This window comes from Callorhinus ursinus, unplaced genomic scaffold (assembly GCF_003265705.2).
Source record: "Callorhinus ursinus isolate GAN/ISIS: 27379988/994484 unplaced genomic scaffold, GSC_fseal_2.0 scaffold35, whole genome shotgun sequence".
Classification (NCBI taxonomy): Eukaryota; Metazoa; Chordata; class Mammalia; order Carnivora; family Otariidae; genus Callorhinus; species Callorhinus ursinus.
Genome location: NW_027397097.1, coordinates 8,115,666 through 8,135,049, shown reverse-complemented (window position 1 = coordinate 8,135,049; position 19,384 = coordinate 8,115,666). Strand labels below are relative to the sequence as shown.

The 19,384-nt window shown below is 51.1% G+C and overlaps 1 protein-coding gene across 2 annotated transcripts in view; it reads left to right on the top strand.

Moving 5' to 3' along the window:
- TENM4 (teneurin transmembrane protein 4) overlaps positions 1-19,384 on the top strand; it is a 714,583-nt gene that overhangs the window by 330,013 nt on the left and 365,186 nt on the right. For both annotated transcript variants that reach the window (XM_073879780.1, XM_073879779.1), the window contains 2 exons: positions 7,759-8,046; positions 12,226-12,495. In XM_073879780.1, coding sequence (XP_073735881.1) covers positions 7,759-8,046; positions 12,226-12,495 — 558 coding nt within the window. The remainder of the gene's footprint in view (positions 1-7,758; positions 8,047-12,225; positions 12,496-19,384) is intronic.

The window sequence follows — 19,384 nt, the reverse complement described above, 5'->3', positions numbered from 1 at the left end:
TGACTCTAAGAGGTCCCCATTTATAAAGGGGAATCATTGGCTGGTAAGTATCTTCAGGAGGGAAAGAATCTGGGTTGGAGGAATCAGGAAAACACAGCCCTTATACTCCCTCCTGTGGGTTGAGGACCTATTGTGTCCCAGGTCCTGTGCACACTCAGCCCTCATGAGGGGTCTAGGCAGCTCTGGTGGGAGCTCTCTGAGCTCAAGATTGGAGGATGGTGCCCATACAGCAGCCCCCTGCCCTTTGATACCTGGCCTATGACAGGCCCTCCAACAAAAGGGCGAGATCGCACGTGTAGGCAGTGGCACCATCTGTCACCAGCTTGCCAGCCGCTGATTAGGGATGTCCCGGTAGCTGAGCTGGGCACACAGCCACACTCCACCCGGTTCCTAAGAAAGCCCTTTTTTTTGGCCCCCAGCACTGTCTGGGGCCTCTTTGAAAAGGAGGTATAAAAGCAGTCCTCCCAGAAAGGCCCGGTTAGGTGCTAACCAGCTTCATCAAAGGAATTAATACTGCTAAAAAAACAAAACAAAACAAAACAAAACAATGAAAAAGCAAATAGAACATCTAAAGAAATTAAAATAAGGGATGACCTGGGTGGGAAGCAGTATAGATTATGGCTAAAAGCTTGAGCCTTGGGGTCATATAGACCCAGGGTTGAATCCTGGCTCTGCTACCTCCCTGCTGTGGCCCTCTGGGCAAGGCACCTGACCTCTCGGAATCCCAGGTTTCTCCTGTGTCAAATAAGGGCAGTTTGGGGGTGTGGTGAGGATAAAATGAGGTCATGCTAGGAAGACCTTGCCCTTAGCCACCATTATTGTAATCACTGTCACTGTTTTGAAGAGCAAAAGATTCCCTAAAGTGACAGGGCCAGAGAAATGTGCTCTGGGTCCCAAAACAGAGAACACAGACTTGGAACCAGGGCTCCCAGATTCCAGTCTTGGCATATTGTATGAACTTGGGCATCGCTTTGCTACTGTGAGCTTCCGTTTCCTAATTTGTGAAGTGGGGATGATCGTGCCTAGTCCTCTGGTGTGCATGTAGCCCAACACAGCATAGATGTCCCCTCCGCCTCTGGCGTCCCCCTTGATATCACACACATCCCTGGAGTTTAAAACAAAGGCCTTGCAAGACCAAACTCTGAAGGACTAAGGAAAGTAAAAATTTCTGATGATTTTATGCACACATACACAAACAGATAATACCCGGGACTTATATTTTGTAGAACACATTTTAGCTCTGAAATATTTATGGGCCCTTCTTGACACACAAAGAACTAAAAATACCGCCATGTGCTGATGTTCAGGAAAACTTATAAAACTTCAGTCCAGTAGGAATTCAGTCAATTTCCTGGTTCGTCTCTGGCTGTTTCTACGTTGGGAGGAAACCCAGGGTGGTAACAGCCCCCATTTCCCCGAGGGCTTGGGCAGCGGCAGAGGTCACTCGGCAGTGCTGTATGTCAGTTCGAGTCTCCCTGCCAGTGCTCTGGGCCCCTGCCCCTCATAAATGTTGCTGGAGCTCACGTGAAGGGCCCAACTTTGCTTCTTGAGTTTCTCCCCGCACACCAAAAGCTTTGTTTTCCCCCATCTCCCCTTGTCCCGCAGGCCCAACGCCTGTGCCATTCTTCCAAGCCAGCTCCTGGCCCCGGCCCCACCTGGGCCTCTGAAACCCAGCTGGAGGACACGCTCCCCCAGGACCTCCCATCCAGGCTGCTGCCACAGGCTCGTTTGCATTTTCCTGTCACTGGGATGACGACTGTTCGTGGAAATGGCTTTTTTTCCACCAGGCTGCTCACTCCTCCCCTCCCGGGCTTTCTCGGCAACCCTTCCCTCTCCCTCAAGCCTGGACTCGGGATAACTGGGTCTCTCCCTTGCCCCAGTTCTCTTGTACCTCCAATTTCCATCCGTGCTGTGACCAGAACGGTGCTTTTCAAACTGCAGGTTGGCAACCCATCCATAATCCTACTTTAGTGGAGTAGACTAAGATAGAAAGTGTCAGGTGCTACCCTTGAGGAAAGATTAGGCATAGTTTCTGAAATGATTGTTTTAGTTAGAAATTTGTAGATGTATGTGTTTTCGGGATGGTGAAACGTATTTTTACGGTGAGTCAGAGAAAATGGAAAGTCAGATCTAGATTTCTTTTCTCTCCTTACCTCCAAATGGTCTGGCCTAGCTCACTTCTTTTTTTTTTTTTTTTTAAGATTTTATTACTTATTTGACAGCGAGAGAAAGAGAGCATAAGCTGATGGAGCGGCAGGCAGAGGGAGAGGGAGAAGCAGACTCGCTGCTGAGCAGGGAGCCCGATGCGGGGCTCGATCCTAGGACCCTGGGATCATGACCTGAGCTGAAGTCAGACACTTACCCGACTGAGCCACCCAGGCGCCCCTGGCTTAGCTCACTTCTACTTGACATTTTTGGGTCATAGTTTAGATGTCACTTTTTCTGGCCAGTGGTCCCTGATCTTCTCTCCACCTTTGGCCCATCTGGCCTGGGCTTGGGGTCCCTGTGGTCCTTCCCCTGCCTCTCTCCCTGTCTGATTTGCCCATGTTCTAGAAGCTCGAAGGAGTAGGAAGCTCATTTGTCTTGTCCACTGATGCCTCACACAAGGCTTGGCACAGCAGGGTAGGAACCCAGTGTTAGAGAGAAGAGGCGGGATGGGCAGAGGGTCCTGGGGGAGGGAGGGAACGAGGGCCTGGTGTGTTACCTCTGTGCATCTTCTGCAGCACTTAGGACAGAAAAGGTACTTAGCCATTACTTACTAAATGAATTAGCCTATGGTACGAGGTGTACAGTACCTTTCATGAGGTTTAAACATTTCCTTCTGATTCAAATCTGGGCCCTGACATTTGGAAGCTATGGGATCTAGAGCAAGTCCCTTAATCTCTTTAAGCTCATCATCTCATTTGTACAATAAGAGTAAATAAGAGAAAATATAAAAGAGGATCTATCTAACCCGCATGATTGTTGTAGAGATTAAGAATAGTATGTACAAAATACCCGGCACACGAATAGGGGTTTGATAAATGGTGGCTGTTTTATTGTGATTACCTCTTATCCTATCTGAGCTCATCCCCTGATCACCATCCCCAACCCAGATCTCCCCACATTCACGGACCTGTTCAAACCTTCCAGGTCTATCGGAGCCCAGCTCCGTATAAAAGAAAAAAGCCTAAAATGTAGATTTTAGAGTCAGCTGCCGACTGTGTGAACTTGACCAACCACCCAGGTCATGTCGCCTGCTCTCTGAAATGATAAATGACCAGAGCTCTTACAGGTCAGTGTGGAATGCACTGCATACAGGGCTTAATGCATCCATGTTTCTTCCCTTCTCCTGTCTGGGGCCCATTCTCCTTCCCCAGAGAGAGGCCAAGAATGATACCCATGTCCGCATCAGGAGAAACATACAGAACCGCAAGTCATGCTCATCAAAGCACCCATGGTTGCTCCCTGGGGCTGACACCCTGGAGACAGAGCTCCCATCCTGCTCATCTCCGGGCCCAGTGCTCAGCACAGGTCTGTCTGGAATGGGCTTTGGGAATGAACTCCTCTCTGAAGGCACCTTCAGGGTGCTCGGGCTTTACCCAGAGAAGAGTTTCAGCCAGCCACACCTCGGGAGCAGGCCGGAGTCTCATACATGCTATGTGTGTGCAGTTATAGGATTTGTGGGTCAGAAATAGCAACACGTCAATAATGATGACGATGATGACGCTGAGAGTAGTCCTTCTCCAATGCCTTACGCCTACAGATAAAAGGTACATTATAGTTCATGAAGCATCTAACAAAGCCAACACCTGAGTTGCCAGAGCCCCATAGCCAGGGGGTGGCTGGAGAAGGACCGTGGAGCTCGTTCCGTCACAGTGAGTGGTGGAGGGCTGTGGGAAGGATGGTCGATGGATCCGGCTCTTGATCCACTTCTTGACTGTGTGGCTTTAAGCCAGTTACTTAACTTCTCTAAGCCTCCGGTTCTCTTTATCGTTAAGAGGGACTGCCACAGCATGGGATGGTGAATACTGAATGAAATCACCTAACACAAGCACTTTGCCCAGCGTCGGGCCTATGGTAAGCCCCGAGTAAGCGGGAGCTGTGGGTTTATTACTTTGATGTTGATGGTCCCGATGATTACTGAAAGTCAACCAGATAGTAAGGGGTCAGGATCCCCCAGGAAACAGGATCCACTCAAGATGCTTTAAATGAACACACTTTAATGAAGGGACAGAAGTGTGGGCAGGTGAGGAGAGCCAGTCAGGATAGTGAGACACCCAGGGTCCAGTGGCAGCAGGAAACGGGGACCAACCCCCTCCCCGGGCGTGGACAGGTGAGCGCAGGGAAAGATATTGAAAGAGGCCTGGAAGAGGGGCCACCTGGCAGCCGTTGAGCAGACAAAGGACTACAAGGCAGGGAGAGAGCAGAGAAGCAGCACTGCCCCCTCTCTCCTACACCCTCCTGCCCCATCTCCCTCAGGTGCCTCCCTCAGGTGAACCCAGTGAAACAGGGATGTGGAAGCTCAGTGACAATCAAGAGGATGATTGGCAGCTCTGAGGGACAGAAACAGAGGGTGTGCATCTGGGAGAAGCCAGGTGCTCTGCGAACTGTGGGAAGGGGCAGAGGGAGGGTCAGGAAGGTCAGGCTAATGGACTTTGGGGTGTGGGGAGCCCCTGGTCAGCAGGGTAGGGAGGGACTGACATGTTTACACATGAACGTGTATGGGGTGCCTTGCTGCCCAGCCCGCAGAGGAGGGTCGCCGTGCGTGGGTCCAAGCCAGTCCCTTCCCCAACATTCCTCCATCCTCCCGCCAGGTCTCTGAGTCACTGGACTGCGGACCCTCGCTCGGTGGGGGGGGAGCTCTTCTTCACTGTCATTTCTTGCGTCCCAGCCTCTTCCTCTATTAAATGCCAAGCCGAGTGTGAACCATGACCGACCTCCTTCTCTTAAAAAAAATATACTATTTACTGGATTACTGTATTAAGCCTAAAACAGAAAAAAAATAAAAAGGGAATGGGAGCAAGGCAAATGCTCTCCCTGCCTCTGCTTTGTGACAGGGAAGCCATGGGTTTCAGGGCTGTGTTCTTAGTAATTTGTAGTTACTGAGCCTTTGCCTTGAAGCCAGTGCCTTTGGTCAACAGGCTCACACTGATAAGAAGACATAGTCATCCACCAATTTAACAGCCTAAATGTGTCTTGGCCTTATTAACATATGTTTCTGAGGGGATGTTCCTTCTCCAATTATAACTGACACTTAGCTGGAGCCTTCTAAAGTGGCTTTTAAAAATAAAATGTGTTTTTTTTCAGATGATAATAATGGCTAACATTTATTGAGCACCCATTATGTATTAGCGACAGTATCTACCAGGGGCGTGTATTAACTCATTTCATTCTCAGAACAGCCCTAAGAGGTTGATACTGTCTTACAGATGAGGAAGCTGAAGCACAGAGAGTTTAAGTAACTTATCCGGGGTCACACCGCTGCTAAATAAACAGTGGACACATACTTCAAATACAGACTTCTTTTGAAATTTTAAAAGAATGCATCTAAGCAATGCCTTCAGTTCAATTTTAGATGTACCTAAGTCAAACTACCAACATTTTATACCACCTGGCGATTGGTAAGAAGTAAAAAAGTAGCTGTCGTAATTTTATTCTTTCATTCATTTAGCACACATTTCATGAGCTCAGGATGCCAGGCCTGTCCTCAAGGAACTGCAGTCAAGGGCAGAGGCAGACGTGGATACACACCATCCAGTTACCTGGATGTACAATGATAAATCAACAGGCACAGAGATAGAGAGGCCGCAGAATTAATGTCCAGGAGAGTTGCAAGTGGCTCAGTGAGAAGGAAGTGAGTTGGGCCAAATCAAAGAATAGCCTTCCATTTTGACCAAGACACTGGAATTTATCCCGAAGCCTCCACAGAGCTGCTGTGGAGGCATAAGCAGGGCAGTGGCGTGACCTGGGCTTAGGAGATTTATCTGGCATAGCCTACAGAGCCAATATCATCTAGTGGTTGTACCCATGTGCCAAGTTCAACCCCTGGGTCAGGATGATGGCTCCACCAATCAAAAGCCATGTAACCTCGTGCAGTATACTTAACCTCACAATTTCCCATCTGTAATTTGCGGATAATCATAGTCCCTATATTATGGAAATGAAGTACGGATTAAAATAGTATCACATATAATATTAGTGAAAGTAAGTACTAAGTATTAACTACTACTAATAACAGTATATTGGCTCTTATTGTGAAACCATTATTAATATTATGAATTATTAGTCACAATGGCTAACATTACTTTAGTGCTTACTCTATATTATCATCACCATTATTGTCACTCGGGGGGATGGGCTGGAGGTAAAGGGCCAGAGGGCACAGAGGCTAGGTGACAGTCGCCATACATCCTCATCCAGATTAGACCAGAAAAGTGCTTTGGGTCAAAAGCTACTATTGGGTCAATTTAGGGAGTTATAATCAGCCTTTTTTAAAAAGTGAAAGAGAATGAAATAGGAAATATCAGAGTACATTGCTCATCATTGCAGTCACTTCGGTTTTGTGAATCTTTTTTCCGTTTTATACACATAAACACATGCATTCACATACATAAATATATGTATCCAGCCACAGTGTATGATGCTTTTCAAGTTACGGATTGCAGGCAAAAAGGTTTTACAGACCCCGGCATAGAAAGTATTATCACCGGTCTTCCCTCCAGCCCTGCTCCTCAGATGCTCAGCCAATGCCAGGAGGCTGAAGGTTAAGAAGCCAGAGGTCAGAACCCTGGCTTTGGGCCCCAGTGAGATGATTTGATTTCTGTGTATCCTAGGTCAGGTTCAAACTAATTTCCAGGGGCATTTTGAGAACTAGGTCCCAAAAAGTATCACTGACACATCTTGATTGTCTCTAGTTGCAACCCCAAGGCATTGTCAGTCTACTAATGTTGGCTTGGTTACTGATGCACCCTGTGGCCTTGGCTCTGGGTCACTGTTGCTCCATGTATACAATGGGAGTTAAAATAGTTGTCTTATATACTTTATGGTTATTATGGGGCACCAGTAAAATCACAAATGTTTGCACTCTGAATCATGGAAAACACGTAGAAGGAAGTCTACAGTAGACACTTGGGATCCATGATGAATCCCAAAGACACCAAGTGGTAACCTCAGACCATTCTTTGGCTGAGTAAAGTGATGGAGCTTTCCAGGTTAGAACATATGGACCCATTTGTTCATAGCTCAAAGAGAGCTCTTTAAGGAGATGAACAGAGTTTGCTGTGGAGTGCAGACGGAGACCTGCCCTGGAGGGGGTCTTGGGGAGGAAGAGATTTATGTTAAGTGCTTATGCCAGTGCCTGAGTATGGTCATTCATTTCACAAATTCTTAAGGAGCCCCTGCTCTGTGTCAGGCCCTGTCCCAGTTGGGGACATGATGGGAACAAACACATGATTCCCATGTAGAGGGATTACGGAAATCAGTGTCCCCTGGTCTTCGATGCCGACTTCCTTGATACCCATGGCTGGAAGAGAGGTTGAGGTGTCTTCCTGGTGGGCAGGCAGAGTAGCAGGAGGGGCCAGGATTCGTCATCAGGGGCCCTGGGGACAGGTCCCCCTCTGCCTGTGTGTGGCCGGTGGAAGGGCGCCCGCCCCCCTCCAAGTCTGAGGTCCCTCCTCCTCAGCCTCGTGGGGCCAGTCAGGTCCGGGATAGACTGCACTATTGCCTTTGCCTCCTGGGGCCTGAGCTCACGCCCTTTCTTTGGTTCCCCCGCTCCAGACCACTCGGCCCTGAGTGCCGCGAGGACCCTGTTCGTGGATGTGGAGGAGCGCGGGCCGGAGGCCATGGACGTGAAGGAGAGAAAGCCGTACCGTTCGCTGACCCGGCGCCGCGACGCCGAGCGCCGCTACACCAGCTCGTCGGCGGACAGCGAGGAGGGCAAGGTTCCGCAGAAGTCCTACAGCTCCAGCGAGACCCTGAAGGCCTACGACCAGGACGCGCGCCTGGCCTATGGCGGCCGCGTCAAGGACATGGTGCCGCAGGAGGCGGAGGAGTTCTGCCGCGCAGGTGAGGGCGGCCAGGGGCAGGGCTGGGGGCAGGTGAGCACCTGGGTGCGTGGGCACGTGAGCAGGCAGCCGGGCAGGACGCGCGTCAGCGCCGGGCCTCGGCTCTTTTGGCACCTGGATCTGGACGGAGCCTGCCTGTAACTCATTCTTAGTTTGTTCATCTTCACGCTCACCCGGTCCGTTGGCATAAAGAGGTGGTTGAGAGCTGGGCTGCCCGGGGTTGAGTTCAGAACCCCCACGGCTCTCCTCCAGGCCTCAGTCCTCGTCTGGCAGATGGGCCTGAGTAGTCTCGCGCTGCTGCAGAGCGGCATGTTGTAAGTGGTAAGCATACTAACATCAAGCAGCCGTTGGTTTTACTTGTCATATATGTATCCATTCAACAAAAAAATCACCTTCTTTGCCTCCAACATTGTCCTAACCTTGGGAGGAAGACGGTCCTGAGATAGACCGAACATCCTGGCACCTGACTCCTCTCCTTCACTTCCTGGATATAGTAGTCACCACAGCCTGTCCATCCTACTCCGAAATACCTTTCAAATCCATCCCTCTTCTTCACCCACTCTGCCACTGTCCCAGTTCAGGCCACTGTCATCTCTCCGGGAGGGTTGACCACAGCCCCTTTCACCCAGTGCTGCCCCCTTTGGGCCATTCTGTGCACTGCAGCTAGAGTGAAGTTGGGAACGACTCCCCCATTGCCCTCAATCTGAGCTCCTTTACTTGGCGTAAGGGCCTTTCCCCAAATCCGCTTCTCTCCCTGGACTGTTTCATCCCCTGCCTGTCCACACCCTACCACCAGCGCTCCAGCCCTGCAGACCTACTCATCATTCCCACGCATGCCATGGTATTCCTTCCCTACCCTGGTGCATCAGTGATTCCTGTTTTTCTGCCTAAAGAGCTGTGAGCCTTCTGTGATGACCGATGGGCTACTACCGGTGGCTGATTCTGCCCCACCGGCTCCCTTTCCAGCCAGGGCTAGCCAGACAGTGTGCTGTGTAGTTTAGCTATATTTTGGCATTGTTATCTAATCCTTACAACAACGCCAAGCTGCCTCATGTGCCCCAGATCCCAGAGGTAAGAGGAACTGGCCGCACACACACACCCCCTCATATAGCCTGACACCCACCTGGCCTCTCACAGGACTGAATCCACACGAGGGCTGACCTGTTAGTAAGGCTGCCTCTCAGGCTTGGAAGAGGAAGGGTCTTCAGCTCTTATCCAGCTTGTGGTTTAGAGCTCAGACTGGCAACTGACAGATCTGGATTTGAATTCTGGTTCTGCCATTTTTATTACCCTCAGCTTCCTCACCTGGGCAATGGGATACCAGTGATGCCTCCTAATAGTAGGGTGCTCCTGAGGATTAATGAGGATTGTAAATAAAGCACTTGACACAATGCCTGGCATGGGGCAGGTGCTTCATATACGCTGCCTACCATGAATTGCCTTCTCTGGGTCTCAAGGAAGGGAAGCGTCAAACTGGTATCAAAGCTTTCTTCCAGCTCTCTTCTGCCCATGCTTGATAGAGCTCAGCCAGCCCTGACTGGCCCCATTTAGCCTGCGTGTCACCCTAGCACATGAGTCTGCAGAGAGGAGCCCCACCTTGTCTTTATCAGTAATAAGTCAAAAGCATTCCCATGTCATAGGCAGGCCTGGCCATGGTAGTCTACGAAGTACTTGCCTACCCATTACCTCCCTAGATCCTTAAAAATTCTGTGAGGGTAGCGGGTCATAGATCATCATCCCCATTTTAAAGAGAAGAACTTTGGGGCTCCAGTGATTGCACCAGCCCAAGACTGCACAACTAGATGTTGAGTGAGGTGGTATGTCCACCCGTGTCCTGGGGTCCTAAGGAAAGAGGCCACAAGGACATGAAGCAAATAGATCATAAGGACTTCTCACATTTGGTGAAATAAATCTCCTAAACTCCCACCTCAGGGGGGGCTGGGCTGGCTCACAGGGATCAGGGAACCCTTAGAATCATCCCTCACCTTGCATTTCTCAGTCCTGAGATGTCTCAGCTCACTCATACTCACGCTGAGTCTGGCTGCCTAAAAGGGCATGCAGGGCACACAAGCCACACGGAAATGGATGCAGCCTGTGCTGTTTATTTCACATTCGTCTAGTGTGTGACTGGCTTCCCTTGAGAGGGCCAGCCCATCAGTGCCGGAATATGAGCTGGGGCTGGGGCGGGGAACGAGACGGGGGTGGAGGGTGGACATCAGAGAGAGGTAAATGGGGCAAGCAGGGAGGATAGTGTGCAGAGAGGGTGGGAAGCAGACTGAGGGGATTGGGATTTAGGCTCCAATTTGGAGTTTCTTCTGCTTAGAAGGAGAGCACAAAGGGAGGGCAGACTGGAGTATGGCACATAGCGTGATAATCAAAATATTTAACATCTGTCTGACCCATACCCTGACCAACCCCGAACGTCTGCCTGGCCACTGAGCAGAGCTCAGAGGTCCCAGCTGTGCTGCCTCGCGGGGAGGCCAGGGGTTGTTTCTAGGGAAGGGGCTGAAGTAGACAGAGCAGAGGTGGGGGGCACTGGGTGCGACGAGACTCGGGCATCAGTTGCCAGCCAGTATAGAACTATTTCATGATTGTAGCCTCAAATTAAGGCTGGAGCAGCATGAACCCCACCTGAGCATGGGTGGCTTGGGGCACCCCCCAATCCCCCCACCCCCGCCGCAGCTCTGATTTCAGCAGCGGCCCAGGTGGTCTCTTCTCCCCTCCTTCCCTCTCTGGCAGGTCCCCTCCTGGACCAGGGGAGGAGACCTGCCACTTGCCTTTGCAGGCTTTCCTATTCAGCCCTGGCCCTGGTTGCAGTAATCCTTCCAAGCTCGGATATCTCTTCTTCCTCTGTTCTCCAAGTTCACTCTCATCAGCAGACCTCTTTTCTGAGCTCCCGCCCTCTGCCCCTGTGTTCCCAGAGCACCCTCCATGGATCTCCCCACTTTAGACTTCAACCCTTAATTGTGGTTTTGGTTGTGTGTCCCCCACTGGCTATGAAGTCCAGCACCACGCCCTCCTCATTGCTGTGTGTTGGTGAAGGCCACAACCAGCTGGAATTGGTTTAAATGTGGGTGCTACCTGATTATAAGGCCATTTCCCAGATCAGTGGTTTAATTGGGATATGGCCCTTGGTGCCTTTGTCCACCCCCTCTTTCTCATCCCCAAAACACTCATGGGAATATTAGAAATATGGGAGAAGCTGTCCTTGAATAGATATTGAATGAACATTCAGGTGTAACATGGAGGCTGTGTTTCCTATGGAAGGAGAAATAGTACTCAAATACAAATCCCCGAGTGAACTCCCTTCACCCATGTCTTCCCTGGCTTCAGTCCTGTACGTCGCCAGGCCTTCCCAAGCCCTCCAGACTTCTCAGCAGCCCAGCTCTGGCCTCAGTCCTGGACATCGCCAGGCCTTCCCGAGCCCTCCAGACTTCTCAGCAGCCCAGCTCTGGCCTCAGTCCTGGACATCGCCAGGCCTTCCCGAGCCCTCCAGACCTCTCAGCAACCCAGCTCCGGCTCCCTGGATTTCTCCAAAGCCTGCAGATTCCCGCCACAGTCCCGAGCCCTGCGTGGCATGAGGATGTGGAAGGCAGAGCCCATGGCCTGCGTGAGGCCCACTTCTCTCTGCCAGTCCCCATCTTCCATGTCATGCTCCAGGCTTTCCTGACCTGGCCAGAAAGGACCTTCCGGTCCTGGGGCATCCATCTGCATCTCCTCAACTAGGCGTCTGCCCTGCTCAGGAGTGTTGCTTCCTGCCAAGTCCGCCTTGGACCAGACATCAATTTAACAGACATCTATTGAGCCCCATTTAGGAAGGAGTCTGACATGGTCCCTGCCTCTGTTGAGGTCAGCAGCAGCGGAAGGGTCAGGCCGTTGGTCCTACTGTGTGGGATGACCAGGGCCAAGGACTCTCAGAGGGAGCTTGGCTGCAAGGAGCAGCGACCGCTGCACGGGGTGTAGGTATGCGGGGGGGTTTCACAAAGGAGGTGCCGTATGAGTTGGGCCTTAAAGGATGTGGAGGAGTTGGGCTGGTGGAGGAGGGGCGAGGAGCCATTTAAGCAGAGAGGCCTGTACACGGAACACCACGCAAGCTCCAAACACAATAGTGAATCCTGGGCTGAGGGGTCAGGTTTCTGGCGGGGAGACCCTGACCACGCTCACCTGCCTTTCCTCCCAGGAGCCAACTTCAGCCTGCGGGAGCTGGGGCTGGGAGAGGTGACGCCCCCTCACGGGACCCTGTACCGGACAGACATAGGCCTCCCGCACTGCGGCTACTCCATGGGGGCCAGCTCCGACGCCGACGTGGAGGCCGACACCGTGCTGTCCCCTGAGCACCCCGTGCGGCTGTGGGGCCGCAGCACACGGTCGGGGCGCAGCTCCTGCCTGTCCAGCCGGGCCAACTCCAACCTCACGCTCACCGACACGGAGCACGAGAACACCGAGACCGGTAAGTGGCCCGCGCGGCCCGTGCCAGGCGCCTGGCTTTCGAGGCCAGGCTTTTCATTACAGTATTGATTTTCCGTTCCATCGCTGGGGCTCTGGTGACATTGGTGAAAAATTGCTTTGCTCTCAGTGGTCAGAAGTCAGAGCCTCTTGCACAGCCACCTGAAATACCCACCCACAGGTGACACACCAGAGATTGGGTCGCTGCTCTTTGCTTTCGGATTGGGGGGTGCCTAAAGCACGGAGTGATTCCTTTCAAGGTGCCTCTGTGTAGGGGAGCAGTGGTCATGGGTCCCCGGCAGCTTGTTGTCCATCGCGTCCGCCGTGTCTGGTGCTGCCTGAATCCTGCTCAGCCTCCAGCCTCGAGGGGCTCAGCAGTCCTGGGCAGTCGCCACAGGTGTGCCCTGCCCCAGGGTCTTATGCTGGTCAGAGAACGGCCTTAAACAAAAACTGTCATGTTGGGGTAACTTAAAACTTGAGGGTTTCCTCCCGCTTTCCCTTGATCTCAGCTGCAGATCTGGGCACATGCAGGCTCTGGGCTCTCTCTCCCCCTCTCACCTCTGCAGCTCTTCTTCCAAGGCCCAAGTGATGTTGTGGGAGAAAAAGAAGAGGAGGAGTTCACATGCCTCCTTTTTAAGGTGGAAGAAAGGGAACCTGGTTTCAGAACTTTCCTCCTTCCTTTTGGGACCTTGTTGGCAGATGTCTGAGGGGCTCTGGGTTAGATGCAGCCCTGCAGGGCGCTGCTCAGGCAAACTCCCTGCCCGTTGTGCCCTGCCACTCTCCGGGCAGCTTTGTGGACCCAGGTGAGAACTGAGGAGGCACCCACTGGGTCTGGCAGCGAAGTCTTAGGGAGGGTGGCAGAGACCGGGGACAGCCCCTCTGCCCAGGGGAGGAGAGGGCTTTTGTTTCTCAGAAGTTTAATGAGGGGGTCTGCTGGTGCTTCCATACCAGAGTGAGAAGGGCAATGTGAGTGAAACCTCGGCCAAGCCAGGCACCAGTGCCCCCTACTGTTTCCAGCTCCAAATGCAGGATCCTAGTGATTGCTGGCCAGGGTTCCCCAGAGTCAGGGTGGGGACCGCATCAGAGGTGAAGGCTTAGGCAGTTTTAGTCTTCGAAAAGAATGCTCTAGCTAGGTTATGCACCACACAATCCCAGATCTGGAGTCAGGCAGGAGACCAGGTAAGGTCAGAGTCAGGTGGAAAATTTATTTCCTCAAAGTGTCAGATGCAGCAGAGTTCCAAATATCCATTCCACCACCCCTCCCGGAGAGCTCGGAGGTTTTCCTAGGGAGCCTGTGCACCTGTCTGGGGGGTAGGGGAGAAGCAGTGCCATATGCTGGCTTGGCATCGTCTCCCTCCCTTGACCCCCAACCAACCCTGTGAGAGGGCCAGTGACCTCAGCACCCGAAGGAGATCCCCCTCTCTGCAGTGACAAGACATCCACACTCCTTCGTCCACCTTCTCACCAAGGCCCAAGCCAAGCCAGCAGCCCCTTCTCCCTCCACCCCCACCATGTGCTGAACCAGAGCAGGGATTTGATGTGTAAGGCCTGTACAGAGATAGTGGTCCTGATTGAGAGGCAGGAAGCCTCAGTTCCATCACTGACCTGGGATGCGCCGCTGGATAAGTTGGATCCTTTCTCTGGACGTCCGTTTCTTCATCTATAAAATCAGCTGTTTAAACCAAATCTGCATTTCCTATATCTGAGAATGTTAATAGTTCTTAGGTTGGGGTGGGGTTGACAGCAGGAAAGTGCTCTGTGGTCAAATAATGTAGGAAGCACTATGTTGAATGAATTTAAACCAATTTCTTTACTGAAGGACTTCTCAGAGCCTTTATTAAAATGTGCGGGCTAATAGGTAAATCACCAAGGAGAGCTAGCTGCAGCATTCCCCCAGTTGATCTGAGCATGGAACCCTTTATTCTCAGAGTGTCTGATGGGTTCAGTGTTCTGATGAACATCGTTGGGGAATAACTGAGCTGGATGACCTGCAGGCCCTTCTGGATCTGGGGTTCTGTGACTCAAAGTGCTTGCATTCAGACGAAGGTGCGCGAAAAGAAAAGGACAGTAGCAACATTGAGTAGCTGCTGATGAGCAGCAGAGTACAGACACAGTACCAGTGCTTTGGTTCTAGCATCTCATCTCCCGCCGCCCCAACACCCCTCTGAAGCAGGTCTTATTATCCCTTCTGCACAGAAGAAGGAAACTGTACACTGAGGGGTTGAGATACCTGCTGAAGCCACACAGCAAGACAGGATTTGAACTCGGGCCTGTGTGGCTCTAAAAAATCTTTATCCTTGTAGCCCTGGTGACAGTGAATTTCCTCTGCAGCGAAAGACTTGGGCTGTTTGCTCTTTTGAAGCCTTCTTGCCATGGTGACAAATGATCATTTTTCCATAAAGTCATGACAGAGTGAGGTGCACACCGCCCACATTATTGTATATTCCCTGAGAGCTGAATTACAGCTGAATTAAGCCTCTGTTGAGTGATAATGACATAGTCGAGGAGCCTGAAGAGCTTCCGCCTTTGATGAGGGGGACGGGAAATGGCCGCCTGCTTCCCCTGGCCCGGCCGCCTTTTCCTTCCGATCGTCCCTTTCAACGCTGACTGCAGCACTTAAGCCTCGCTGTACTCAGGGAAGACAGGCAGGTGAAGGAGGTGGGCAGGTGAACCTAACGAAGGCCCCCTGGCCTCCACAGCCCTTCCAGGCCGGGACTCTCCAAGCCCAGACACCCGCAGGTGCCCGCGTGCCTGTCCACTTGCCGCTAGCTGGGGAGCTACACTCATAGGGTCTAAACAATGACGGTCAATCGTACTGACAGCGCATGAGCCATAGGAATGGCTCCCTTTTATCTGCTGATGAGGTCGACAGCGCTCTTGTTCACACCATGGTCTCCCCAGCTTACAGCTGAGGGGCCCGGGAGGTGAAGATGGCAAGAGCTGGAGCCAGGCCCTACTCAGGAGTCTGGTTCTGTCCTGGCTGCTGCCCCTTGCATCTCCCTCTCCCTCCCCTGCCCTCCTCTCTTTGTCTTGCATTCATCCCCGGTCAAGTTCTCCTTCCCTGATGAGAACTCAGGTCTTAGCACCAGAACGGGGCTCTTGTCGCTCTGGGTGCATTAGCCAACCCCTCACCTTGTGGCTGCTTTTTGGGAGTACGGGGGAGCCATCCTGAGGGCCCACCATGTGTCAAGCCACTGCTCACGTGTAATTGCCTTTAATCCTCATGAAGATGCCATGGCATTCCCATTTCCCAGATGGGAAAACTGAGTCTCCAAAAAGGTCAACTGACCTAGCAGAGACTGTGTAGCTGGTTAAGTCAGCAGGTCAGCAAAGCTTAGGTTGGAAGTCAGATCTCTCCAATCCTATAGTCCGAGCCCTTTGCCCAGCTCCATTTGAATCAGTAAGTATTGGACTCCCAATTGAGGCCATCAAAAATGTGTGACCAAGTTCTCAAAGATCCTGACCAAAGGTGAAATGCAAAAACCCCCAGCGACTTCCAGCCACGGGAAGGGACATCCACTCTGCCTCCCCGCCCAGCCTTGCATTAGTCAATAGCAATTGTCAACAGTATTGATAGTGGTGGAGGCTTTTGCTGAGGTCACAGTGATGCAGCACACAGCTGCATCAATAATAACTTTTATGGGGTCCATTGAAGCCAATTTCTGCCCCGAAGGTTAATGTCAGCAGCTTTTATGTCACTGCTTAATATCCAAAATAAATACAGGATTGACTGGGTAACAGAAACACAAATCTTCCACCCCAGGGCTGTCAGGCAGAGCCAGCCGTCGGGCCTCTCCTGCTGAGGTGGGGCCAGCAGGCTAGGGGACAGGCCAGGCATACAGTCGGTGCTCAATAAGTGTTTTTTAGAAAGCAAAGGTTATGATCTGAGCTCCATTCCCAACCACTGGGTCCGGTTCACATGATGTCTCTGTTGCAGATTCCTATTGTAATTTGTTCTCCATCTATCCCAAGCTCCCTCGGTGTGCTGGGCATCATTCTAGAATCAGGAGTCTAGATGAATAGCAGGGGGGTGGAGACATGACAGACATCCTTGTGTCTCTATCTACAGGGGAGGGGTAGCAGGCACCACTGTGGGGTCGAAAGAGCCACGGCTCTGGAGTCTAATGAGGAGACCTGGCCTCATATCCTCGCGGTGCCACGTCCAGCTCTGAAACCTTGGGCGAGTCCCCCGTCCTCCCCGAGCCACGGTTCCCTCACTTCTGAAACAACATAGCCGCGGTTACTAGGGACGGAGAGGAGGGAGATGGGGAGTTAGGGATGCTGCAGAAATTCTGAAGATGAATAGTCTGATGGCATACAGCAGTGTGAATGTACTTAATGCTGCTGAGTTGTACGCTTAGCACTGATTTAAAGGGTTGTATATGTTTTACCACAATACAAAAAAAAAAAAAAACCACACACACACAGAGAAAGCATATCACCTTCTTTCCTTGACATGTTGCTATGAGCCTATGCTACAACGTTTGTGAAGCATGTGGTCTGTGTTGGTCCTTAACTAATACGAGCTATTAATATTAATTTCTCAAGGAGCTGTGGAATGACAGTAAAAGTAGCCATTGGTTTTACCCTGAGGGTTCAAAGGCTTATTCCTTCTTTCCACTCACGTTATGCACCTGGGCTTGAAGGCCGCGGAGGATTTCGCTGAGCATCAGGGTTCCAAGAGAGGCATTCCCAGCAGAGGAAATTGCACAAGCCAAGGCTTAGAGGCGTGGAGAGGCATGGTAGGTCTGGCAAATAGTGAGAATCTACTCTGCGCTTTAATCCCAGAGGCAAATCGAGAAATGCATCTAGAAAAGAAATGATGAAAGAGAATCATGGTTACCCCCAAATTATCACGCAGCCTAGGTGTCAAAAGGGAAATTATTGGTTAACCTAATTAGGCAGCCAAATTGCTTATTCAGAGTCAGAAGATTAGGTGAGCATCTCCAAAGCACAGTGAGAAAGAAGCTCATTACCAATTTAACTCAATTTATCCTCTACCCTCCCTGGCCCCATGCTCATGAGACGTGGTTTAAAAAATCTATAAGAATATCTATCATTAATTCCGTAAGTGGCCCGAGTACTACAGCTACCCAGCCATTGTGTGCACAAGGCTCCATCTTGTAGGATAGGAAGCCGGGCCCCCTTGGCCTGAGTAGGGATTGGACGTCCACATTTGACAACCCTTCTGTCTCGTGAGCTGGCCCACACTCCCTCCTGGGAATGCAGAGGAATTAGGGATTCGACTCTCTGACTGGGCAGTAAAATGAGGGCTTTAAGGCCCCAAGTTCCAAAAAGGATTAGGAAGGACCTATTAGAGAATCTGGGAATCTGAGAATCAGGGAGCTAGAAGCACCTTAGAGACATCAAGCCCATTGACTCTTAACCTTTCCTCAATTTCCAGCCAAGGAAACAGATTCAGAGAGTTCAGGTGACTCGCTGAAGGTTGCACAGCTAGTGAATGGTAGAGCCAGGGTTTGAGTCCAGATCTGCCTCTCCCCAGTGCCCATTATCTTTCTTGACCACTGCACTCCACAGTTTGTTCTGTTTTATAGAAACGTGTTTTTATTAGTACAACATGTACTGTGTGTGTGTGTGTGTGTGTATATACACATAATATCTGGGAGGTGATTCTAGCTGTTTCTAGAACATAAAGTTCTTTGTCAGTATTGGAAGCTTACAGGAAAGACACTGAATCCATAACCTGTTAGAGGTGATTTAGAGCTAGAGATCGTACCAGGCCATTCTCAGATTGTGACATGCTGGGAGAAAAGACATTTTAAGTAGGGATCATAGAGGGTTAAGAGAAAAATTCCAACCAGAAGGCATCTGAGAAGGTTTAATGGAAGAAGTGCTGGCCCCTGGGTTTTGAGGGATGGAAAAGACTAACAGATAAAAAGGAAGAAGAAAGGGTGTTCTGTGTAGACAAGGCATGAAGGTGGACAAATAGAAAGTGTGTCCCATGAGGCTGGCAGATAGGGGTGCAACTGAAAATACAGGGACAGTGTGTTCGGAGGGAAGGCTGGAGAGTTAGCAGGATCGCCTGTCATTTACCAGCTATTTATTGAGCACCTACTAAATGCCAGGCACTGTTTTAGATATTGGGGTTCCAGCATGATCAAAACAGACAAAACTATACACTCCTCAGTGAGGAGACTGATGATCAACAAGTATGAAAACTACATGATGCAGGATGTTTCCAGATGATTAAGTGTTACAAAAAAGGGAACAGGGAATTCCAGGGTGAGAGCAAGGCTGCGGTTCTAAATATGGTGGCCAAACAAAGCTTCACTGAGAAGGTGACATTTGAGGCACAGGAGCGAGTGGTGAGGATGTCTGGAAAAAACATGGTCCTGGCAGATGGAAGCACAGGTTCAAGAGCCTTGAGGCAGAAGTGTGTCTGGCTTGTTTGAAAAGTAACAATAAGATCAGTATGGTTGGAGTAGGGTAGGTCAAAGAGGTGTTGTGGGGCAGGCCATTACACGGGCAGCCACGGGAGGGTCCTGAGCTGAGGAGTGACAGGCTCTGACTAATGCTAGCACAGGAGCATTCTGGAAGCTGTGTTGAGAGTAGACCCTGGTGGGCTATGTCCAAGTAGGAGGCTATTGCTATAACCCAGGAGAAAGAAGATGGAAGTTCAGACAAAGAGGAAGCTTGAAGGCAGTGAAGAGGGGATCTGGCCTGGAGAAGGGAACAAGCCACCTCTTCCCTGGTCTACCCTTGGAGCAGTGAGGAAGACTTCCATACTCAGGTTCTGTGACCAAGATGGGCTCCTTCCTCTCCGGGGAGGGGCACATTGGATCCTTCTTTGAGCCTCACAACTCCTTCAGCCCAGTTGCAGGGTCCTTGAGCACTGGCCTGTCCCATGCCACATCCCATGCTCTCTCAGGCCT